Here is a 26,206-nt window from a genome sequence, read left to right on the forward strand (position 1 = left end):
GAGTGAGCTAGTTCTACCCAAAGCGTTTTCGGCAGTTTTGTTTATGCTTCAAGTCCAAAAACAAGCATAACAGTTCCATTAATTTACTAAAATTCGTCAAAAAGCAGTTCGAGTTGGACGGACGGACAGTTGGTGGTATACAACAATTCAATCATAAGAAATATTATAATTGGAAGCAGTATTAGCATTACCTGAATATCACGAGATGGGTACACAGACATTACTTTACATCCATAAATTATCGTACAATATACCCTATTGCACAGGACATTTTTGTGGAAGTTTAAGCTGGATAGTAAGAAAAACATAATTGCTTATTTGTTTGTTGTTCATATTATACATTCTCATACATGTATATACTGTTAATTCATGATGGAATATGATCACATTGATCGTTCCACATTCCAAACTTTTCATTATTGTGTTGTTCATATAACAAGTATTATTTGAATTTTGAATTTAGGATTAAAGGAAATCTGGGGAAAAACATATTTATAAAACTTGCCCCTAATAAGGAGTTAGTCACGTGGCTATAACTAAAGGGTTTGTAGGTTTTTCTTGCCTTTTGTTATCCAACTTAACTATCCATGGGCATGTCAGCATGACTAACCCCTTAGTAAGGCTTAGTTTTATAAATTTCTTTTTGACCATATTCTAAATTCCAAAATAATTTAAATAATACCTTGTATTATTTTTCTCGTACATGTACTGTTAATGGCAAAAATGTTAGCACTATCCCTACCAAGTCAGTACAAAACATTTAAAATCAAAATGGTTGGTGAAATGTTAGTAAGATGTGGAAAAATTATCAAAACATTTAACCCTGTCAAAATCTGGAAATTCTGTTGTGTGTCCTCTTTTTTTCACTCTTTTGATTACATAAACCAGCTGATTTTAAAACATTTGAAAATAACACACCTATACCAGAAAATCGAAAATAATGAATTGATTAGCACAGAAAGAACAACAATAAATGATTAAAATTTATCACAATGATTGTTCCACACATTCCAATCTTTTCAGGTTTGTGGAATTGATACTTGTGTAAAATATCCATTCAATAAAAGGTTTCAGTACCAACAACATGAACTTTACTTACTGTCTAAAAATAAAAAAGTTCCATCACCTGGATAATAATTGTTTTCTCTCATGGCAAGAGTGTTTATATCCAACATGTAAAACTTACCCATGATCTGGGGCCACAAAACTTAAGAAAAAAAACTTTTTAGTCTTTGAAAATTTGTAACTACCATGTTCGTCAGATGTTATTACCTTTGTTCAGGACATTCTCAGACTAAATATTATTTCAAGCTTTGTGGCACTAGATTCATGGGTCATAAAGCTGATATTTTCACTTCCAAATTAATATATATATATAAATAATTTAAACATCACGCTGACAGTGTAAGTTTTATAAATATTTATTAGTTTTCAACAAAACAAGAAAGCATTAACTTCTAATTCATTATTATTATAACATGCATCAAATTTAACGATAAAGTGTGCAATCATTAGAGTACACAATTTTACTATGGTCTTCTTTATAATTCCATAACCATCTTGTGACCTATGGTTTGTCCTCTGCAAATAATCATTACATTGTATATTATTTCCATGATATCATTATTTGTATGTCGTTACTGCTTACTTATATATCTCAGTCATATTTGCCATAGCTTGTTATTAGTTTTTGCAATATATATTTTAGCCCTATATAATCCACTTAATAGATTTTAACTTTTTTCACAAACTTTTTTTTTTTTTCAAAACAAGTTTTTGAACTTAATATATAGTGATTAAACATACCATTAGTTGGATACAAAAAGTGAAAATCATGATTGGAAATGGTACTCTGACAGGGAGATGCACAATTAAGGTAAATCATACCTATACAGAGCACAATTTGTTTTAGGTATCTTAAAAATCAGTATAGAAATGTATACTTTAACATACAAACAATATTTGATATGATGAAAATACTTTAAGGTTACATTATTTTAGAAGAAATTTAAACCCCAAAAATACCATAAAGAAAGTACTTCAAACGTGAAGGTGATTGACAGAATTATTTTTCATAGAAATAAATAGAAAATTCTATTTTTCGTTGTTTTTTTGTTGTTGTTAAAAGCACGATAGTATGATGACCCAAATTCTCCTTTTAAGGAAAATGCAAATAAGATTAGTTATTTTCTCCAGCATTTTTCCCAAGGCTCCATGCTGGTTTAATACAGCACAAGAGATCCAGACTCTCTGTTTTCCCCTAATAATTTCATTAACACCAAGAGTCCATTTCCTTAAAAAAAGTTTGGTTACCAATTTAAAAATATACTAAACTGAAGTTTTAATGAATGTCCATCCAAAATGTTGTCTAAAATAACAGGAAATTGTCCTGTAAATATTTCAAGCAAATGGGTAGTCCAGGCCAAAGCAATGTTAACCTGTTGCAAAATTATAATTCATTTAAAAAAAGAATTTCTGTTCACAAACCAACCAATGCTAGAATTCCTACAAAGACTAACCTTTAAATGCTTCAGGAATATATAAAAAATATCAACAATGTGTAAAGCCATATCAAGGTAATTTGTAGATTCTCATCCCTGTCCATCCCACCTCAATGGTCATGCCCATAACACTACTTTTAAGCAATAGCTATTTATGTGTGGTCATAATCAAGTTAAAAATTGTGACAAGATGTGGTGTACATGATGTGAATTTTGTCATCAGATATCAGGACGGTTTTCATAAATAGTCATAGACAATTGTACAGTTCCAGGATTCCTATGAATTAATTCTGATTTTACTATTCCCGAAAAATAAAAATAAAAAGATTAAACAATAAAATCCTCCCATCCGTCCAATTTTTTTAGTTGATGGTGGATAAAGTCTACAAATTAACATGATGTGGCCTTGTATACAAATACATTCAACCGAAAAATCAATCAAAATCACTATCACTATCACTATATCTGTCACTGTCTGTATCATGGCCTGCCAAAACCAGGTTAAATATTAAGTCCTCTAATTCTTCATCAAGATCCAATAACATTATTCTATTTTGTCGCTCCTCTAAAAAGTCCCATAACCTAATTCTTTCTATAATATCTAATGTCCCGTCAGCATCTTGCCTCCTTCGTCGTGGGTGAGGTTTGAGTTCAGCTATTGTTCCGTCAGGGTAAGCATGTCTATAAAAACACTTGTTATAGAATGGACACTCTCCTTGACCTTCCTTGAAATATTTACATGGTTTTTCACTAAAAAAAAAAATGATAAAAAAAGAAATAAGATACAATACTTTAAAATATACAGTAGAAACAAATGAACACAAGACTTTATAATAAGATTTAAATTACAAACACAATATAGGAAAAAATTATTTTAAAATCTTTTGCAAATATAGCTCTTATGATGAATTATTGGACTGAGTCACAGTCATATATTTATCGGTACATAAAAAAATTAAAAAGAGCAGTGTGGGTTAAAATTTGCCTTCAATATCTACCAGTACTGATGATATCAAATACAGTAAACTGCTGTAAACAAATTGCTAAGTTCAATTGGTCAAAATGCATACCAAATATTTCTGCATCATAGATGCACATCCTAAATATGTTTTGAATAATATTGGTCTTATACTAGTTGAGTTCCATATTACACAAAGAAGCTATAATCCACAACATACACCAGGGAAAAATGTTCAACATCATAAAAGTTTCGGAAAACATCTGTCAAATTTCTCCATATCAAAAGGTGCACTTATTAAATATGTATATAAACACTCTGTAAAGCTTCTTTACTCTCTAAGTTACACACTACTTAAAGTAGGTACCTACTAAATGTGATTGACAAACAAATGGGCAGAGTCAAGCAACAACTAAACTCACTTTCACTGTTGGTAACACAGGTAAAAATCAATATAGTCCTTATAGTATTGTTACGCCCTCACGGGTGTGTAGGTATATTTCAAGCTCAAGTGTATGGTAAAATGGTATTTCACTGGTAGCATGGCCTTCGAAGGTATTTCCATATACTTGTTCTTAATACACAACTCAACAGAATTTCAACTTGTAAATAACATTTATTAACCTCTCAGGAGTCAATAATTTAATATAAACAATATATATAAAACCCTACCACTGAACGCTAAAGTATAAACAGAGGTCCCCCCAAAATATGATACGGGCTGCTAGGTTCTATAGGTCATGTCAAGGTCAGGTCGTAGTAAAAATATTTACTATTAAAAATACAGGGGCATACAAAGGATGTTGTTCTCCTTGCGAGCTGGTAGCGCTCAGTGGTCAAAATCGAGCTGAATAGTACTAACTACTCTCAGAATAATTCTACCAGGATTAATTTCAGGACGCCGCCCCACAGTTCATATGTAACTGCCCCACTTGTTGGAATTTTACGCCCACTTTAAGGAATTTGGGGATTCGGCTAATATCATTGGTTTATCCTTGTGGGCCTCCAAATGATATGATTGGTTAAATAATCTTTGCTTCCCACAGAAGTCAATATTATCCTAACTAATTACTTCCGGTCTACCAAATACAAACATGGTTGACAACGAGAGGAAAAATATAATAACGGGATGGAAAAGAAGGAAGACGAGACCTACTACAGCTTATAATTCGGGGAAATAAGCCCATAACAATCATATCCCTTAGCAGAATATATGAATATAATGACAGGTAAGAAATATGAATAAATAGATGAAATATAGCTGGGGACTGGTCGACAGCCTGGGACTGACTGGACACGAGGGATGCAACAATGAGAACGAACTCTGTCTTGACCCTTAGAAAATATTCCCATAATAATCCCAATACAATAATACAATCATATAACTATGTTTAAATTATCCATATCACACACTCAAACGGACGCAAACAAATAAGAAAAAGGAACCTGAGTGACACTCAAAAATATATCTTCATTATAAACCTACTGATCTAAACCCTATTTTGTAACACCATGGATAATTTAAAGAAACTTGTCCATGTCTAAGGCTTACCTTAATGCATTTTTATAACCTTCTATCAGTTTTTGTTTTTCTTCGTCAGTATCTACCCAATACATACTTGGTGTGATGAAGTCAGATTTTACTCTACATTCTGGACATGCTCTAGAACAAGAAATATTCAAAATCAAATATGTGCAACCTCAAGATATTGTTCTTTTGTATAATACAGTGTATATTATATTAAACATAACCTAGTTAAGATATGTTTATTTATTCATTGGTGAAAAAAAACCGCCATCAGCTATCATAAATCTATATCAGAACAGAAATATATATTATTCCTTAAGAATTGGCTATGATAAGTGCAATAAACAAAATATGCACATGGAAAATTTATGTTATTTTTCAATAGTCAAAATTTTTATCATAGATTCTTATAAATTAATTTTAAAACATATTTTTATCTTTAAACATGAAAACGTAGCTCTGAATTTAACTGAATAGGGGTGTGTCAATATTTTTTTATCCATTGAGATATAAAAAAAATACTTTAACCAATCAGATAACAGTATTTATCTCAAATTAATTTATCATCATATGAAATCAATGGAAGCTGGTAAACATCAAAATACAGAGAAACCAGTCAAGGACAAAGAAGGTCATAACATCTGAATTAAAAAATTACTAAGATGGGCAGATCATATTAAAGAGATATTAAACAAAGCCAATGACAGTGAGGTACTGAACATCCAACCTTTTGGGAGTATCTAAATATTAATAATAAGGTAATCCTTAGATGGTAATGATGGTTCTGTTCTTAGATCTTATGAAATATAAGGCGAAATCTAGATAGCCCAATGGACTACCATGAACAATTTTTTCAAGTACTCCTCACCAAAATTAGGATGGCCCAGACTACCAGATTACCGTTATTGTCGATCCCTGGGTGTCCAGGTTATTTAGACTTTGGTTTTGATCAGTTTTAATGTAAATACCACACTTCTATAAGTTTGTACTCTTTTTTAAATATGGAATTTCCAAATCTAATTTTCTATCAAACACAATATTTTTTAATTTTTCAATTCTCCTGTTGTAATAAATACATGTGTCACAAATAACACTGATCTGTTGTGTTATTTCTGAGAAAAATGTGATTAATTATATAAGGTATTCCCTTTTATTATGCAAATTATACCCAATGTCTTTCCCTTTTTTACTCATTTATAATATTTTGAGTATGGACATAATCACTTTTGTAAGTTGATACTGTGTTTATAGTATGTGCCTATCTGATGCAAGAATAAAATATACTGATTACCTGACTACTTTATGTTCATATTGTTTTGCTCCTCTCCATTTCCTTATACAGGAAAGACAAAAGATATGATTACAACTTGACATTATTCCAAATCTTCTTTCTGTGTGAGGTTCCTTCTCCAGTACAAGTTCCATACAAATACCACAAGCTTTGTCTTTACTTTTGGCTACAGCAAAAGATAACTCCATAGCTTGTTCATGTTGTTTAATACACTCCTGTTAAAATAAGATCATGACATAGTAATACTGTGAGCAGGATTACAAAACTGAAACACTTCAGATCACATTGCCTCGGAACACTTCTAGACCGAGAATTCCTTTCTGCATTAAAATTGAATGTTTAGGAAGATATGTGCTTCCATGATATAAACATGAAAAAAAAACAAACTTTCAGCAGCATTACCTCCCTTTGCTAGAATGCTTCAAGCCACTGGTTTTATTTGACACGTAGTCTATTCACAAAAGGTTACTGAAAACTAGAGATGTCAAAGACACCCAAATATCAAATACAAAAATAATGATGTCCTATATGATTTTGTGCAGAATATATAACTCTGAGCACACACTCAAACATAGCTCAGTCAAAATCAATAAGCACTCAAGTATTAAATCTTTTCTGAGCTGATACCACTAATGAAAAACTATTTATTTGGAGATATTATCAATCTGTTTGTCTTAAATTACCTCTGAAATAAGTTGTTTCCCCCTATTGAAAGTTACCCAATTTGTTCAAAAATGGCTCAAATATTATCCTAAATTATAAAGATATATTATTTTCAATTTGGTAGTCAAAGGATAGGAGTGTTTCTGCTCAACACCACACTGGTTAATTGCTTAGGACGTTTTTTTTTTTGGATAAATTATAAATCCTTTATATGATGAACAATGTCAACTATAAGTTTATATTATTGTACTGTTGTTCCAAATTTCTTAATATAAAGAGTAGTCAAGGGAACCAAGATTCTAGTGTAAATGAAAATAAAAAAACATACACAAAATAATACATAAAAAGTAACAAAAGTAACTGAACAACTGGGACTCCACTGAAAACTGGGAGCATGGACCAGGTGCACTAGTAGAGTAAGCATTCTCTGCTTTTCTAGAAATACCTGCTGAGTTGCTCATAAAAAGTCAAGTCCTGGGTAGATAAAAGAGGACAGATAAACAAGATATGTTGAAACAGTTTTCATGGTACAGACGGATACACCATAATGATCCACGAGTTCATGATGACGACCATAAAACTTCTGTAGTGATGACTTCAATCTTGCAGCAACATAAACCTGTTCCAGAAGCATAATTGTAAGAAGTATAGTGCACATTTTGCCCAATTTAAAGAGGACAGGGCAGTTCTGAAAACAGAAAGTGATTTCCTTTAATTAGATGACCTTTACTTTGCTTCAATCTGCAAATTATTGCTACACCTCTGTATGAAGTTTGAATAAAATCTATTGCAAAGGTTTAGAGGGGATGCACTTAAAAGATATACAGGTACATGTATGACAGGGTACAAAAAATGTAGATAGATTTACAGAGAGTCAGACAGAAAACGTGATATAGTATTAACTCCTTAACCATCTATTTTACCAATCTTGCATATTACTTTTTACCATCAGTTTTGTAAAATCAACATTCTATGCAAAAGTAAAACAACTCAAGACCTATACTTTGTATTAAGTGTTAGTGGAGTAGAGCATGACTAGGCCAAGAACTGTAATTTGAGTACAGCTTATTTGAAATGTAAACTCAATCATGAATAATAAAAATCATATATGTAAATACAATCAGATACCAAAATCAACCAAATATCTGCATGCTATAAGGAGCAGTCTTTATAAAATTCAGAAATTCAGACAGGTGATTCATGCACCTCGAAACCCTTCAAATCACCTTTATTTCTTATTCAGAAACAATTATAGACCTCATAACCACTCTTAAGATTGTCATTCTGTTGTAACACTTTGAAGACAAAAATTATAAAGATTGTGTACGAAATTGGCACTTTGCAGAGAGTTATTGTTCTTGATTTTTTTTTATTTGGTTGATTATATATAGTTGGAGATGAAGATATGGTTTTCTCAAAAATGCAGATCTATATACAGAAAAGACTATTGTTACGTAGAAATATAGCATATGTAGATCACAAAAACATTGTTTGTGGGTTAATCTATACCAGGAAAAACCTCTACCATAGACAGTGTCTGAATTTCATATGGACTGGTTCTTTAATTAACAAGAAATAATGTAAAACTGCTTGTTGCAGAATTACATTCACAGAAAATCATGAACATGTAATTTGAAATTTTTGCAAGAGAAACCTAAGAAATTAACAAGAACCTTTTGATGTTCCTCCCTCTGTTGATTATCATCCGGATGAAGCACAGCTTGACCACACAAATCACAGATATCACCATGGAGATATTCACAATCATTATCATAAGGACATTCTCCATGGGCAAGGTAAGGGCATATCAAATCCTTGCTCCCTTGAGGAAAAGGTTGACTAGGAATTTCAGCTGTTGGTTCAACAGCTGCTGCATAGCTTGATGGAACTGCTGAAGTCAAGAATTGAAAAATCAGTTCATAGAGAAATTAATCAAACACAACAAGGTACAATTGAAATAGGAAGAGATAAGGTGAAATGCAACAAATGCATCACCATATAACCTTTATAAAAAATAGCAAATATGAACAGAGATCACCAACAGGTCTTTAACAAGAGTAAACACACCTTTAAATCAGCTCTCTATTTTCATAAGATGGTTTTGGGGTATTTGCATTAATATAATAAATATAAGATTTGAGTGTATTTGTATTTTATTCTTTGCACTTCTATTAATTGTTCATGTAGTCTCTTTGTATGCATGCTTTAGTTCTTAACCAACCTCTGCTTCACGCTAGTGGCTTGTAGTATTTTAAAACAAAGCAAATGTTATTCCTTCAAAGTTGCTTGATTACATTAAATATAATTATTTGAAAACAAACCTGTTGCATTATACGGTTGACCAGGTATAAACTCCTTTGCTTTGACCCATTCTTCTGGTTTTGGCGTAACAGGAGTTTTTGGAGTTGTGATCCCTCCTTTCTTTAATGTTACCATATTACTTATGATAGGAACACTTTTTGATGAGATTGTCTTTACAGTATTGCCTACACTTTTTGAGTCTGATAACTTGGGTTTTGTCTTTACATGATCATATCTAAAAAGTCAAATTCCATTCAAAATCAGTAGCCAATAGTGATCTATTAGAACAATAACAAACTGATCATTCTGCATTAAAAGTAAGCATTTGAAGTACAATTTTACTTTTCCAAAGTTACATGTAAATACATTGTATATAAAGTAGATGCAAGAACTGCACTTCATTTAATGTTTCAATAATTTCTTACTGGCGTATATATCTAGACAACGAAGATGACAGGGGCAAGTTACTAACTGAAGGAGTCATCATCCGCGGAAAGACGGTAATACTAGTGGGACAAAACCCCTTTAGAAAGCGTAATGACCTCCTTGTATTTGTCAAAGTATACAATGTCCCATTATCAGCTGATGATGGTCAGGTAGTCAGAGAGTTAGCACTTAGAGACATTGAAATAGTTGAATGTTCAAGAGAATACTTAAGGGTAGACAACAAACTTACAAACTGTTGGACAGGAATGAGAATGGTTATTTGTCAGCCATTTACTGATTCACTCCCAAAGACCCTTAAGATCGGAAAATATACAGCTAAAATTTATCATCAGGGGCAACCCTTTTTATTTCAATGTAATAAATGTGTACAAAAAAGTCACAATATCTAGGAATGCCCAAATGATTGGATATGTAGATTTTGCTCACAATCTGGACACAGAATGATGAACTGCCCAGGTTTCAAGAACGGAAACAGAAACAAAGATGAAGGGTCAAAATCAGAAAGCGAAAATGAAAGGTCTGATGAGTCTGAGTCTGTAGAAGAAACAGATGCAGAAGGATTAGAATCTGAGGATGACAGCAAAAATTCTGAGACACAGGAAAATGGAGCTCAGATATCATTGTCACCATCCAAGAATCAAGGAAAATCAACAGATAAAAACAGTGATGATAAACAGAACACTGTATTTGACCAAACTCATCCACAAGTAAATGAAAGAGATGGACAAGGAAAAGACAAAAAGAAAAGGAGGAAAAGTGGACAAAGGAACAAGAATGGTGACAGTAAAAGGGAACAAACAAATGACTCTAACAAGAATCAGAGCTCTAAAGGCCAACAAGACTTATCTAAATTCCTGAAAAACAATGCACAAAGGTCAAACAGCAAAGGGAGAACTCCACCCACACCAATAGATAGAGGTGGGATCAAAATGTCAAAGAGGTAAAATATAAATGCTTCATAAAGGAAAATGATTGTTTGTATGCTAGTAAACTTAATGTTTAATTTATGTTTGTATATTGAAGATTTAGAAAAATATGAAAATTATATGAATTTTAAAAGTGGAAAATATGCTGTTAAAAGAAAAAATATCAGTTTAAAAAATGATGTGAAAATGACCATTAATATGCTGTTAAATTGAATGTTCATTTCATATGAAAGATGTGGAATAAGTACAAATTTACAAAAGTTTGAACATAGCATAAACTTCAAAAGTGAGAAGAAATTTGGTGCAAGAAAAAATACTAGCTTCAGAAATTGTGTGAAAATTTCAAGTCATGAAAACGAACGTTCAAATCATGAAAATAGTGCATTAAAAATATATAAGATCAGGTCATATGGCATGCCATTTGTTGATAATCAATTTCTTCTAAAAATATTTTCAATTGGTTTTCTTAAAAGTATTCATAGCAAACAACAACTGTTACGGATTTGGGACACAAGTACTTTTATCTTTCCAACTACCAGAAATGTTGTTATTACGGTCAATTTAAACAGTATAATCACGTGCGCTGTTTAAACCAGTTCAATTCATATAACAAAGACCAAATTTATAAAATTGTGGAAATATAATTCATGATATTTGAAATGTTAGAAACCGAATAACAATCTAAAAAAACAAGTTCAGTTTACATTTGTCGACATACTAATCTAATAGTTTTATTAATAACAATTTGGTATTCTGGTATATATACAAGTAGTTTCATTTTTAGACATGTTACATGTACATGTATATGCTATATTATAAATAATCATTTGTTACGGGTAAAACCAAAACAACTACATTTATGTAAATGGCAAAGCGTGAATTTGGTAAAAAAGTTGCATATAATACAAGTTTTTTGTATTTTTGTAATATCAATTTTAAGTGTCAGGACCACATATAATGATACCATTAAAAAACTACATGTGTATGATAGGTATAATAATGTAATATTGGAACATACGAACGGAAACGTACCTAAATATATGGCTTGGGATATAATTGAAACTTGCTACATGAAGCTCTTAGCTCTACGCTCATGTTCAGGAATATATTTCAAAGCAAAATACTTAAATAAAGGTAAAGAAAGGTTTTTTTCATAAGATCAACTCAAAGAGATTACTTACCGAAGGTCCATAATCCGCAGCAATGAAACAGTTTTTTCATTACAAAAAAGATCCTTGACTAATGACTCCATTTAATCCCATCATACTATTATTTTCGATACGAATAATATTATATTCACTATAGTTTTCTTTAGACACAAAAATGAAAATATCTTTGAAAGCAATAACACTTCACAAATAACACTTAATTCCAGAGTGAATGTTGTAAAATTCGCTGCACAGCTTTATATGTTTATTATACAAGTCTTAAGATGTAACATGTTAATTCATGTATGAACATTTTTATGGTTACTAGGCATCTTTGTGTATCGCTTAACGTGTGCGAGAAAATTTCTTTGGAAGTAAGTAGACAAAGAAAAGATAACTGTAATTTCAATTTTATATTATTTTACTGCTCATGATATCCACAATTAATATATCTTCTTTAAATACAAACGGAATCAAATGCAAAGCCAAAAGGGATAGGATAATTGAATGGCTAAAGACACAAAAATGCGCGATCGCTTTCTTACAAGAAACACATTTCAGTGAGGATGACGAATTAGAAATTAATAATGATTCAGGATATGATATATTTTGTAGTAATGGCACAACGGCTAGCCGAGGGGTAGCTGTATTAATTAAAAAATCTTTAAACTACAAACTAATTGATAAATTTTCTGACAATGAGTGATTGTGATAAATATACAATTAGAAAATAGCGTATTTACGCGCCTAATAACAAATCGAATAGAAACACATTTTTTAAGAAACTTAATTATATAGTAAAGCAACATGGGATAGGTATTCTGGTTATAGGTGGGGATTTTAACAAAGTTATACATGCTATAGATAGAAAAAGTTCAAACAGCAACACGCAACAAGTTAAGCCAGTTTATGGACTAAAAATATTTCTTATAAAAAATAAAAATTGTGATATATGGAGGTCTTTGAATGAAAACAAACAACAATTTACTTGGCAGTGTAAAGATAAAACGCAAGCAAGTAGAATTGATCTATTATTAATTGGTGATGATTTTCGGTCTTTGATAGAATTTTTCAAAATAAAGCCAGCAGTAATAAGATCTACGGATCATCAAGCCGTATTCATGAAAATGCATACAGGGCAGGCTAACAAAGGGAGGGGTTATTGGAAATTGAATAACTCAATATCGGATGAAAGTGAATAATAAGCGTTGATTGAAAACAAAATACATAATCATTTTGAAATCAATAAAAACAAAGATAAAGGGGTTCTCTGGGACATGTTTAAAGCAGACAAACGAGAGACTACGATCAATTATTGTAAAAATAAAGCAAGAAAAACCAATGCGAAATTACAAAATTTAGAAAAAGAGTTAGATTACAAAATGTGCATACTAGAAAATTCAGAATACAGAGATGATGTAATTGAGAAAGAAATACAAAATATTGAAAATAATATATCAGAAATATACGAAAGAAAAGCAAAGGGGGCACAGGTGCGATCAAGGGAAAAATGGGTTGAACTTGGAGAAAGAAATAACTCTTATTTTTTAGGACTTGAAAAACAAAGGAAGGTCAAAAAGTCAATCAACAAACTGCAAATAGAAAATGGCGAAATAATAACGGAACAGGGACAAATATTAAAAACAAACTTTTTATGAAAACCTTTATACTTCATTCTCAGCAGATGATAATTTAGTCAAAGAATATGTATCAAATACAAGATTAGATAAAAAGGCATCAGATGAAGACATATCAAAATATGATGGTAAAATTACAATTCAGGAATGTACAGATGCAATGTTTAAAATGAAACTTAACCGTGCACCAGAATTAGACGGATATACCGTTGAATTCTACAGAAAATACTGGAATAGATTGAAGCATATTGTTGTTGAAGTATTAAATAATGGGTTCGAAAATGATCACCTTTCATTCTCACAACGGACAAGTGTATTAACATTGTTATATAAAAAAGGTAATCCTTTAACATTAAATAATTATCGACCAATTTCACTTTTAAATGTAGACTTAACGCTCTTGTCATATATACTAGCACAGAGACTTAAGCAAATTCTTCCAAAATTGATTAATGAAGATCAAACAGGATATGTTAAAAATAGATTTATTGGCTTCAACCTGCGACAAATTCAGGATATTATAGATTATTGCGACTCATACAAAGTTGAAGGAGCTATGGTATTCGTAGACTTCACCAAAGCATTTGACTCCATCGAATGGAATTTTATGTTTACTGTACTAAAACATTATGGGTTTAATGAATCATTTACAAAATGGGTCAAAGTACTTTATACAGATATTCAGACTTGTGTAATCAATAATGGCTGGATATCCTGGATATCATGACACAACGTCTAAGAAACAATAATAATATTAAGGGTATAAATATAAAAATTGATGGTAAAGATCATAAAATTAGAATTTCACAACTAGCAGATGATACAACTTTGTTTGCAGTTCGAAAAATGAGGTTATCTCAGCGATGAATGAAATTGAAATATTTGGGACTTTTTCTGGGCTGAAATTAAATAGAAACAAAACAGAGGGCATATAGGTTGGAAAATTGAAATCTTGTAAAGATAACATTGCAGGTATTAAATGGACCGAAGAACCGGTAAGAGTATTAGGTATATATTTTGGACATAATTAATCCAAATGTGAAAAACTAAATTGGGAGACAAAACTTGAAAAAGTAGAAAAATTAACACAGTCTTGGAAAAAGAGAAAACTTACAATATTAGGTAAAATATTAATTGTAAAAACGCTAGTCCTACCAATCTTTACATTCGTTGGTACAAGTTGTGTAGTCCCAGAAAAATATAGCAAAGAAATTGAAAAAAAATGCTTTAATTTCATATGGGATGGAAAACAAGACAAAGTTAAACGAAATCTTATTATTGGAAACTATGAACAAGGGGGACTAAAAATGATCGACGTCAAAAGTTACTTTGATGCTCTTAAAGCTAGTTGGGTGACCAGATTCAAAAATGACTCAGACGCCAACTGGAAACTGATTCCTAGAAAATATTTCAATACATTAGGTAAAAACTGGTTAATATTTGAAACAAACAGCGAAGGAAACAAAATTAACAATCAGTTAAGTCATATACCGGAATTTTACAAAGAAATCTTAAAATGTTGGAACTTCATTGGCAGGGGACAATGTAAAAAACCTACAACTTTTAAAGAAATTCGAATGCAAATAATTTGGAACAATAAATTTATTCAATATAATGCGAAAACTTTAATATTCAATAAATGGATTGAAAGTGGCCTTATCTACATAAATGACATTATCGACGTTAATGGTAATATTTCACAATATAAAATTATAGATAAATTAAAAACCAAAAGAAATTGGATGTCTGAGTATATGATTATGAAAAAAGCGATACCCAAAGAATGGTTAATATTGCTTCATTCTGATGAGTCAAAGAAAAATATTGTAAATGTTTGTAAAGATAAGATATTGTTGAGTAATGATTTTATTGAGGTTTCTGTATTGTCAAACAAAAAGCTATATAATATGTTAATAGCAAAAAAGTTTGAAACATCCATTGGAATTATGAAATGGATGAAATTGTTAAACATGTCATCATTAGACTAAAATAACTTGTTTGAATTTATATTTTACTTTTTGAAAGAGAATAAGTTAAAATCTTTTAGGTGGAAGTTACTGCAATATATTATTCCAACAAAGAAACTTCTCAGACAATGGAGAATGGTCGAAAATGTCAACTGTAACTTTTGTGGACAAGAAGAAGACTACTTGCATTATTTCATATCTTGTCCATATTTATGCTGCTTTTGGGAAAAGATATCTAAAATACTCAAACTTGTAAAATTAGATAAGCAAATTAGCCTTACACATTTAGTTTTTGGACATAAAATTTCTGATAAAAGCTATTTTCCTTTTAACTATTTAACTACTTTGGTTGGATACTCTATTTATAAAGCATATTATACATCTGAACAAAAAACGAAAGAAGTTAATGTGTTTAACATCTTCAAAAAAGAGTTTAAGTCTAGCAAAATAATTATAGTTAAGGATAAAATATTAGAGAGAATTGATAACTTATTAGCCTATGATACCATATAACTTTAATATGTCATCTACATATCATACTGAAAAACTATAGTCTTTGTAAAACTAACATTAAGAGATATGTTTTAGGCTTACAAGTTTCCCTATAACTTAGAAGTACTAATTTCTATAGGGCTCATAGAGAGAAAGCTGTACCTCTATGATGACTGTTAACAGCAAAATGCAATAAAGTGTTATGTTGTCAAAAAAAAAAAAATTATTTCTTAGTGCATGTATTTACCTACAACCATCACCATATGTACATTTTCCTTTCTGATAATATGTGCAAACCATTGATGGTTTGCTGGTTTTGTCGTGCGAGTATGGACATCTTTCACCCTGGCGGCAAACTCCGTGTAAAAAATACCTGGATAGAAAATGTAAAGTTACATTTAAATATTTAAGAAGAAAAAAAATTGTCAATCTCAGAAAGTAGCGATTAATTTCTCCTGTTGCTCAAAAACAAATGAAACTTTTAATGTATGAAACAACTGACCCCTCAATTAATTAAGATGCCTAATGCTTTGTGTATGTTTATATTTTTTTAAAATTTTCTTACATTGTATTTCAATTTAGATACAGACCATAGTGAAATGCAATATTGCAGCAACTTTTCAGATGTTAAATTTTAAAGTGTATCTGCTTCAGAAAAGATTTTTCAAATACAATAAATATTCCCAATAAAATAAATGCATGACTTTTTACAAATTTAGTAAGTTTACGCATTTTTAATAGGTAAAAAAATACACATAGGATAGTGCCCTCAATGAGGAGGGTCAGCCCCAATTTTAGAACTTGTTCCCGATCTGCTACATTTGCATTTATGTCTAAGATACATTGTAGATAGTGGTGTCAAATACAAGTACCCACTAAATGCTTGTTTTAAATGTCTTGCAATATTAAGGTCCTGAATGAGCTGAGTGGCATAGGATTCCAAAAATGTTAATATGAAAATTAAGATTTGATAAGCATTACAACAGACAAAAAAAGTCTGCAAGATGGCAGATTTAAAGGGTTTCCAGTGTGGAAATTTTCTTCAACTCCGCAATATGATAACATCACAAAAGAACATGTGAAAAGTCAGACCAAGATTTGATCAGTTCAACAAGGGTTAAAATTTGAGCTGTTCCCAGGTCCGGTACCCTCAATTTCTGATGAAGGACCATTGAATTTTTATTTACCTGGGTTCTGGACCTACCATACCTAACATTTATTCTTATTGTTACCTTTTAGATGCCAGAGATTAAGATGGCACTAAGTCAGAAAACAGCTTGCCAGACAACCTCTAGCGCTGCTAGAGTACATCTACCTCTGATTATAGGCATTGGATGTAATACGTTTTACAGACAAAAGCAATGTTGTTTTGGGCTTTGTCTGCTGGCACAACCACATATTTGTAATGTATAGCAGACAACGTTTTTACTACACCAGGGTCTTTGAAAGTTGATGTAGCTTTGACACTCATTAACCTACTTCAAACTGTCATCCATTTCAAACTTAAGTACCTCACACCTTTATAGCGGAAAGGGCATTTAACAGCTAACGGTAAAGGACATCCACACCATATTATAACTCTGCTACTAAGTAATAAATTTGATAAAACTGGAATTTGATAGTCTATGAAGTTCTCTGTAAATGAAACAGTGTTTACAAGTTAATACAAGCTATCAACTATAGTCTAGAATTTAATAAGTTCCTCGTAGTTTTAAATTGACAATGTGACTAAACCAGTTCCTTGAAAAGAAACATGATTTACCAAACAGTTTAAATGATACCGACCTACATAAAACCTGTGAACTCCATTTGGGAGGACTAGAAATTGCCTGGCCCCCTTCTGCCATATCCACAGGCACAGGCTCCCCTCGAAATACGAAACTATGTCTATGATGCAATGTCATAAATATTGTCATAAATATAGTCACCTTCTTTTTTTAGCATCATCTAAAATACGAATATTCAATTTGTTTTATAGTCAGGAAAAGTGCTATGATAAACATTGTTTTTTTTATTTATGCGAAACTATTCAACTCATTGGTTTGACTGCAAACCGAAAAGTGGATGACAGAACAGTATCAATGTATTTCTTACTATAAACACCACCTGTAACTACGTCATAAAGTACTACTGAAGAGTTTGAGGTAAAACAAAATATTAAACCCGAATTTTACTGTTGATAAAACAAAAAGGGAGAAAAATCTTCTCTGTATTCCAATGATGCATGCATGTACAGTCTACAGACAAGGAAGTTTTTTTTTCAAAAATTGAGGAAAAAGATTAAATGAATAGACATGTATCTCTTTCCTCATATTTAGTTGAAAAACAAAGCACTTTCCACTTGCAGAAGATCCAATCCCTGTTTACAATTCAATAACAAAAAATCAGGTGAGTGTTGATTGATAGCCAGTGTACACCACCAATCTTAAGTCAAGTTAATGAGTAAACTGTTTTATAAACCACAAATCTAAATACAAAATTATGCCATCTTGGATGACTTATTTTTTATTTGCTTGGTCACCTCCCTGCGAAAAAATCCCTCAATGAACATCATGATTATCTGGACTCGTATTCTAGCTATGTTAATTTAATTTAAAAAATGTAAGGTTTTGCTTTGATGAAAGTTCTTTAATCCATTGGCTGCCAGAGGTTGACAGGAAAGGATTTTTGAAAGAAATAAAATATATGAAAAACAATGATGCTGCCTCACTTTACCTACATTTGTAGTAGTCTTTTAACTTGTATTGTACATTTAATATTTTTTCGAAAAAAAAATAACATAAAAAGGGCAGTGAGTACTATCAGACAAAGATGATTTCATGAACAATCCAATACTGTTCACCCAATACATATAAAAACAATATTTGATTTTTCATCCAATTGTTTTTCCATTCAATGAAAGGTTTAGGAGGAGTTTCACCTATGAGGTTCCAAATATATGAACACTTTTATCGAAAGATCACCCTTTTGCAGGCATCCGTGGCCATTATTTTACTGTGTCTTACATACATTCACATGTAATGCAATTAATACATTAGGAAGACAGGCTTGATACATGCATGGGCGAGTCCTACCCATCACACCATTTTTTTTTTTTTTTTGGAGGGGGGGGGGTATAACTAACAAATTAAGAAAGCTTTTGACAGATTTAAAAATTTTAAAATTACATTATCTTTCAATCCATTAAATTGCCAATCTATTTAATATATGGACAAAGACAACACCAATTGTGCCTTTTTTTTTTTTTTTTTCAGGCGAACATTTAACATTTTTGTTTTAGCCAAAAGTGTGATTATTGGAATAGAGGCGGTTAATTTTGACGAAAATGAATGTACAATGGTTAAAAAACTTATCATTTCTATTGCTATCACTCTCTTTGTGTCATGTTATTAGACATAGAATTTACGTACGTTGTTAATCCTATCGACTTCTGTGAAGTAAATTATGATCTGTGTATGGAAGCTTATATCTGCCACTATTTTGTAATTAAAAAAATCAAGATAATAAGTTGAGAATTCATATTTAAAAAGAGTGGCAGATATAGGCCCCCGTATCTGTGTATTCATTGGTGTTAATGTTTTTAAATTTTATTTTATCACTTCAAACTCTCACTCAGTGAGATTGAAACACATTATCCATTCATCATCCCATATGATTATCTCGGTTCCCAATGGATGGGTTTGTTTCAAAATTTGGTGTGGCTTTATAAAGATTGGGCATATCTTTAAAGTGATTCTGATTTCTGATATCAGCTTCCTGTATGAGTTTGGCATGCCTAGAGCAAAACAACACCTGCAATTGTTCTGGTTTTTTTTTTTGGATGAAGGGATTAGGACTAGACACATGGCCATCTGTTCTGTAGAAAAAGTGGTAATGGAAAAAAATATGGCAAAAATAAGAAAAAATCAAACATTTATTTCTCGCAACTGATATAAATAAAATAACAACTCAATTGCAATCTTAAAAGACAACAATTAATTGGGAACATGAGGTTCATATTAGCCAAGGATCATATATTTAAATGGATGCATGTACACTGTTAATTGAATTCACGTAACTTTTTTACTAGCCCTAAAGGGTATACAAGCATTTCATAAAAATAATATGTTTTAATTATTATGATAACCAGTACACGTAACAGCATCAGAGAGAAACTTGACATTAGTCCCACCAATCATCCAGCCAAGTAAATTAAAATTTATATGTAATTGATTAATGAAATGACAGACGAACTACCAAAACTTTCCTTTATGGACCCTCCCCTTTTTTGACTCTCAATGTCACGTTTCATTGTCACAAAGGCCTTGCTACTGTGACACCAAGGAAACAAGAAGTTTTTTGACGGAGCCAATGCATTGGCTCTGTGGCACTGAAAGGAGTACTACTTTGGGCCGATGATTGGCCCTGTGGCACAGAACTCGTTAAGTGGTCAACATGATAAATTTTTAGATGAATTTCTACACATTTAATAGGGAGCTTCGTTGGCTTATAACTACAAACAATGTAAGAACTCATCATGGTGAAAACTACAAACTTATGCACAGAAACTCTAATCAGATGACTTTTATAAGAGTTATAGTATTACATGAACATAAAAGATGAAATGTGATTTTTTTTAAATTGTCTTAGGTTTAAACATGAATTATTCATTTAAGGCAAATTTGGTTGTAGAAAACATATAATACATACATTTCCCTATACATGTGCCTTAAATACATGTATCATGTACTCTCACTCTCATTCTGCATTATAATTTTCTAAACCCTTGAAGATATAATTAAATATTCATATGTAAGTTTGTCAGATATGGGATAGATTGTGTTTAAGTTTTGCTTTACATTGTATTCCAATGATTTTTGACAATATTATTAGCCATTTTCTAGTTGGTTTTCATCCCAAGACCCTACATATTTTGCTTTCTACTCATATGGCCAATACATGTGTATCTTCAGTTCAATCACATGTCGTCTTAGTTGTACTTTGTAAAAAAGTTGTGAATTTTCAATTATGTGAAAATGTAGTAAAAACATGTTATAACAAGTTGATTTTTTTTTCAGGTTGAGGCATTTTACCTATGGATTGATAGGAAGGACCTGTCAGTTTGAGTACTGGTACTTGTGTTCACACTAACACAATTCATACCTAGTGAATATTAATGAAGCTGTAAATTAATTGACCAACCATGTCAAGAGTATGTATACAAGCATGTGAGTCCATGTACCAGATTCCCACAAGGGTTCTTTGTTTCTTCATTGTCCTGCTACAAGGAATCATATTGAACTATTACCTGGTGTCTCATAAGACTGTGTATTGGTATGGATGGATTGCTGCAGATGTTGCCATCTTGTTCGTTTTTATTGTGGCATTTATTATATCCTATCGCCATTTGATGTTTGTCCGTCATTCATCAAACTCTCAAGCTCCTGTACAGACTGGTAATTTGCCTTTGGGATATTTTGCCTGGTTTGTTTACTCCGTAGCTCTGGTTGCCAGAGTTGCTATTATTTTCAGTGATTTCGCACAATATTTAGATGAGGGGAAATTTTTTGGACCAAATACTTTAAAAGTAACAATATCTTTAGCCTCAGCAGTGTTCTTACTTCTGTTGATGATGCACCATGATGCTGTGCCAGGGAGCAAAAGGAAGCACCAGATTGAAGAGTTCAGTGGAACAGTTGTCTTTGACATATTAGATTCTGTGGACATGTTAGATATATTATTTGACCCTGCAGATAGACATGACCTCCCTTCTGGAATGTGTATGGCAATTATTTCCATTTCATGTATTAATTTCATCTTACCTATTTTCCCACTGATGACATTAAGCAATTCTCATTTTGGCTACAAACGTACTTCAGAATCTTTATTGATATTACATAAACTTCTTCTTATCTTTGTCGTCAATTTGCCCTTGCTGATATTAAGGTTGCTTATTTGGCATGTTGTGGATAAAGATATCTCTATTTTTATTGTTAAGAATTTGCTGGTGATAGTAGTCAACTTTTACCAGCTATACGAAAATGAAGTCAGAAAATTTCGCCAAAATGAGGGTGGTGAAGAAGTTGATGGTGAAGACATTAAAATGACTGGTGTCAGTGTTTAGGCTTGTACTAGAAGTTTTTTTTCCAAATACTTCAGCTGTGTGCATCTTTTTAAAGTAGTAATGTAAGTGTTGCAATTTTTTTAATGATAAAGCATTCAATTTTACTGTTACAGTACATGTAAGTAAACTGCAATTTGTTTTTGATCAAAATATATATTTTACTATAAGAACCAAATATTTTATAAGAGTCTAAAGAAAAGTTCATCATCTTTTATATCTGTTTTTAAAATTAAATTTGATTTAAGACTTTTCATTGACATTATTTCAAATTTTGTATGAATATTAATAATGTGACTTTAAAACTTGTAAATGTTTTTAATGTTGTTGACTCCACTTTAGGACTACTACTGGACTAGTTTAGGCCTCACTTGCAATTTTTTCTGTTAGCCATAACCCAGGGCTGGGAAAAAGATTGGGTCAATAGGTTGTTAAGTAATTTTTTCCTCCTAAATTATACCAAGTCTCAACTTTAATTTCAAAGACTTACTGGACTTGAATTTTTAAATACTAGAAGATTGATATGATGATGTGTAATACAATAATGCTGCCATTACTAATGGTTTTTGTTGTTTATTTTGTAACACCTACACAATGTATCAATAAGATCACAAAAGCTTTTGAAGTGACAAAATAAATACTAAAAAAATTGGTTATCAGAAAAAAAAGAAAAATTATATCCCAACAGTAAGTTTTTGACAGGTGAAGTCTGGCATATAAGCTAATTTAATTTTTGGCTATGATTATGTTAACTACTTCTTTTTCAATCAAATAGAAACATGCAGGAAATTAAAAATGTTGTTGAGATGATAGAAATATAATTTTTTTACTTCTGAATTTCATGTGATTTTATCTTATAAACAATTATGAGTTCAAAAGTTCATTTGTTAAAAATAATGTTCACTTCTAAGAATTAAGACAACTTGTTTCTTAGTTCTAAGGTTGTATTGTTAATCATATTGGATTTTTGTATAAATTTTAAAACAACTTGTTACCAAAATATTAGCGGGTAGTTCATGCCAAAATGTTGTATGTGTATTGACTATTGTTATTTTATTTTATAGACTTTATTAGACAATCCTTTAAGTCCCATTGTTCAGGTTATACATATGTTCAGGTTTTAAAAGTACTTTAAAAATTTATGTACTGCCAGCTTTACTGTTGTTTATGCTTTAAGTTCTTTTAAATTTGATGACATTTAGAATAAGATAAACACTTCATTTATGTAACATAAGGTTCATTCATGTGACTTATGGTTTGATAAATTACATATTTGTATTTTTTATTATATTGTTTGGGATACTTTATTGTGTAGAAATTCAACTAAGGTTTCATATAATCTTTCTTGTATTAAAATTTTCTTTGAAAGCAGAGTTAGAAAAAGTAGCCTGCCCGCCAGCTCGATACTGGCTATTTTTTCGACAGGGTTGGCTAATTTTAGCAAAAATCTATATAGCCATATAGTAAATGTATTGAAAAATTGTATTCAGGACCTGCTAGAATTTGAGTGAGTTTCCTACCCTGTTGAAGGCCCCATGGTAGCTGACTCTTTATTTTACCATTAAAATACTTCCAATACTTCCATCTCAGTTACATTGTAACTTGTACTTGGTGGGTTTATATGAAAAATAACTGCATATTCCATTAAAAGAATACAATAAGCTAAATTACATAAAATATAAAGTATGAAATTGAATGTATCACATATTGTATGAATCTTACTAAGACAGTTATTTAAGCTGTTTATGATATTCATGAAGCCTACATTTTAAGAAATGCCAGTAGTTTGTATACCCTTCTTTTGTCAGAAGCTATCAATTAGGCCATTCAAAGTAAATTATTGGTTCTCTTGCCATTTTTCCTGAACAGCAGTCTGGGAGGGAAACCATTTTTAAAAAAATGTTCATTGCCCAAAAAAGTGATGATGCTGCTTTTGTATGTTCTTCAGAAAAAAAATTCAGGGAGATAGAAAAAGAGGAAAGGGAGGGAAGTAGAGCAAAAAATACTGTCCTTTTTTAATTTACCCAGCACTTGCCATACATGTATATCTATTTACTGTCATTGACATCAAAACAAATAATGATACATTTATTGTGAACCTCAGAAATCTGACTGACTGATTATTCACACATTTGTCTTTACATTTTGCCAAAATTGTTACATGTATTTGTGGTAACCAGTATTTTTCTGTTATTTGTAATTTTTATGTTATCAAAAATTCATTGGTCAAATTTTATTATGATATTTTCACAATATTGAGGAAGTGCAAATACAAGTTTTAGCATACTGCATTGTAACACACAATTTAACTTTTATTGTGAAGACTGAAGCCATTCCATATTTTAAGTAATATAATTTCTGTATATGAGTAGTGCTGAAAGAAATCTGAAATTACGATGTAATTAGTTTATGATTGTTTTTCATATCGTTAAATGAGTTGTGATTTTTTAAGGGTAGGTCTCACAAGTCTTTCTGAAGGGCTTGTAATGAAAAACAAATGTGGTTGTACAATGGTATGGTGCTGCCTTCATTATCCTCCTTAGACAGTAGGATTTCATGCAAAAATTAGAGTTTTAGATGTTTGATCTAAATGAAATATTACAAGGAACTGTACCAAAAAAAAAAGCATTGGATTTGTTTCAGGGATTATGGTCCTGTCTGTAAATTTGGACCAAATGGGTAAAAAAATTCACACTTGGTTTTAGAGAGTAACTAAGTATCAGTGAATAAAACCATATAAAATTTATACACAAGGGATCTTTTAAAAGCAACGAAACATTCTGAATAATTTTGGAGGTTGTTGTCTCAAACATACAAGAATAAGGAACAAAAATTCAAGTAACTATATTTTTTTTAAAATATAATCAAAATTTTCTTATTATGGTGCAAAGAAGTGAACTCAGTTACAACATATATATGCCCTGGATTGATAATTTATTGGAGTTTCATCTTTAGAATTATGTTTATATTATTTGGATTTATAATGTGAATATTGATGTAAACAGTCTCCTTTTATTGATCTAAATATATGCTACATAATGGGTCTTAAGGGGAGACGCAAGGCTAATTAATTTTCCAATCTATATCTTTCTTAATTTCAACACTGTCTATAGCTGTATTTTTGTTTTAATTTGTAGGGAAGCACATTTGTGAATAATTTTTACTTGTTAATATTATGCGTGTTCAGTGAAACTTACTTGTGTCATAAGGTCTGCGCTCTCAAAACTGTGCTGTGTCATTTATTTTAGTCAAATCCAAATAAGAGATGAGTGCAAATTTACAGGGTTTGACATTTGTTGTCATATCAAGCTACCCGAAAGAAACATTTTATTTAATGTTCATAAGGACCTTTTTTAATTAACTGTGCCATTTTGTGTTCGTTTTTATGTACTGGTTTTATGTTACTAGTCATGAATTTTACTACTGTTTTCATTATGTTGTTACTTTTATTCATGTTAGAGTTAGGCTGTTGGTGATACTCTTTTTATTAACTCAAACGTATGCATGTATTAGTAATTTTTACCATTTCAAAATTATGAATACATGTGCATACATGTACAATGTACTCTTGTATTCTAGACATAAAGGGTATAAAGGAATTTTTTTTAAAACTTTTTATGTACCTTATGTATATATTAGATTGGCATAATACCTGTTTATTAATTCCTTCCTGTGGTATTTTAGTTCAGCATTTGTTTTGTACTTACTAAATATTTATAATTGTTATGTTGAAGATAACAGAAAATTTTCATTATAGAGAAATGTAGTTAAATTAGGATAGATGAGTCAAGGAGGCTTTTCAATTATTAAGAAGGAAACTTTACATTATATCTCTCATTTAAAATATCATGAATGCAACTGACATAAAATTTAACCTATATTTTGTTATTGCAAATTTATTTTAATATGATTTTAACAACTATATGTGCCTGTAAAATGCTTATAAAAAATAAAACTGTACAGATCTGAATTTCTTCTGCTTTAAAGCTTGTTCTAATCTGGATTTAATCGTAGTTATTCTATTATTACTGGATACTAGTATATACTTTTGATTTTGCCAATTTTCTACTTTGTTTCTACCGAGTTGTTCATGTACTTTTGTTACTATGTATGTATTATTTGGTAATTTTATGTTCTTTGTTGTTTGTGTCTGTTTTTCATGTCTGGTCTTTGTCCCTGGATTAAATTCTTTTGATTTGTCTAAGAATCTAGGTTCCTTTGATTACTCTTTGACCTCGTAAAATCAG

At 31.0% G+C, this 26,206-nt stretch overlaps 2 protein-coding genes and 1 long non-coding RNA gene across 6 annotated transcripts in view; 2 read left to right on the forward strand and 1 right to left on the reverse strand.

The window, feature by feature from the left end:
* The window catches only part of LOC148627746 (uncharacterized), a 13,792-nt gene extending 12,042 nt beyond the window's left edge, over positions 1-1,750 (forward strand). Inside the window, exon 2 of the long non-coding RNA XR_015921424.1 lies at positions 2-1,750. This is a non-coding gene — a long non-coding RNA (uncharacterized LOC148627746). The remainder of the gene's footprint in view (position 1) is intronic.
* Positions 1,406-17,747, reverse strand: LOC148627749 (E3 ubiquitin-protein ligase makorin-1-like). Of its 3 annotated transcripts, none has more exons than XM_088577839.1 (7): positions 17,645-17,747; positions 16,107-16,232; positions 9,263-9,477; positions 8,615-8,829; positions 6,279-6,493; positions 5,012-5,122; positions 1,406-3,251 (listed from the first exon to the last, which is right to left on the reverse strand). In XM_088577839.1, the coding sequence occupies exons 1-7, from the start codon at positions 17,704-17,706 to the stop codon at positions 2,936-2,938; spliced, it is 1,260 nt and encodes a 419-aa protein (XP_088433965.1). In that variant the 5' UTR covers positions 17,707-17,747; the 3' UTR covers positions 1,406-2,935. The 3 variants fall into 3 exon arrangements, with proteins under 3 accessions (XP_088433965.1, XP_088433955.1, XP_088433975.1); XM_088577829.1 differs by having other exon boundaries at positions 8,615-8,832; XM_088577849.1 differs by lacking the exons at positions 16,107-16,232; positions 17,645-17,747 and adding an exon at positions 11,797-13,459 and having other exon boundaries at positions 8,615-8,832.
* Positions 17,748-17,903: 156 nt separating this feature from the next.
* Positions 17,904-25,929, forward strand: LOC148627750 (transmembrane protein 121B-like). 2 transcript variants are annotated; one of them, XM_088577868.1, is made up of 2 exons: positions 17,904-18,247; positions 20,917-25,929. In XM_088577868.1, exon 2 carries the CDS (start codon positions 21,042-21,044, stop codon positions 21,960-21,962), a length of 921 nt encoding a protein of 306 aa, XP_088433994.1. In that variant the 5' UTR covers positions 17,904-18,247; positions 20,917-21,041; the 3' UTR covers positions 21,963-25,929. The 2 variants fall into 2 exon arrangements, with proteins under 2 accessions (XP_088433994.1, XP_088433986.1); XM_088577860.1 differs by having other exon boundaries at positions 17,904-18,003.
* The last annotated feature ends 277 nt before the right edge of the window (positions 25,930-26,206 follow it).

The sequence above is a fragment of the Perna viridis genome, chromosome 1, assembly GCF_037379345.1.
Source record: "Perna viridis isolate PV_CMFRI_1.1 ecotype Kerala chromosome 1, ASM3737934v1, whole genome shotgun sequence".
Classification (NCBI taxonomy): Eukaryota; Metazoa; Mollusca; class Bivalvia; order Mytilida; family Mytilidae; genus Perna; species Perna viridis.

What these genes read in the sequence shown, in the direction of transcription:
- LOC148627749 (XM_088577829.1), bottom strand. Translation starts at nt 17,706, where the DNA reads ATGGCAGAAGGGGGCCAGGCAATTTCTAGTCCTCCCAAATGGAGTTCA. An exon ending in ACATATGGTGATGGTTGTAG is followed by an intron (nt 9,478 to 16,106) that starts GTAAATACATGC and finishes TTGACTTTTTAG; the next exon opens with ATATGATCATGTAAAGACAA. An exon ending in GGTTATAAAAATGCATTAAG is followed by an intron (nt 3,252 to 5,011) that starts GTAAGCCTTAGA and finishes TTTTTTTTTTAG; the next exon opens with TGAAAAACCATGTAAATATT.
- LOC148627750 (XM_088577868.1), top strand. Translation starts at nt 21,042, where the DNA reads ATGTCAAGAGTATGTATACAAGCATGTGAGTCCATGTACCAGATTCCC.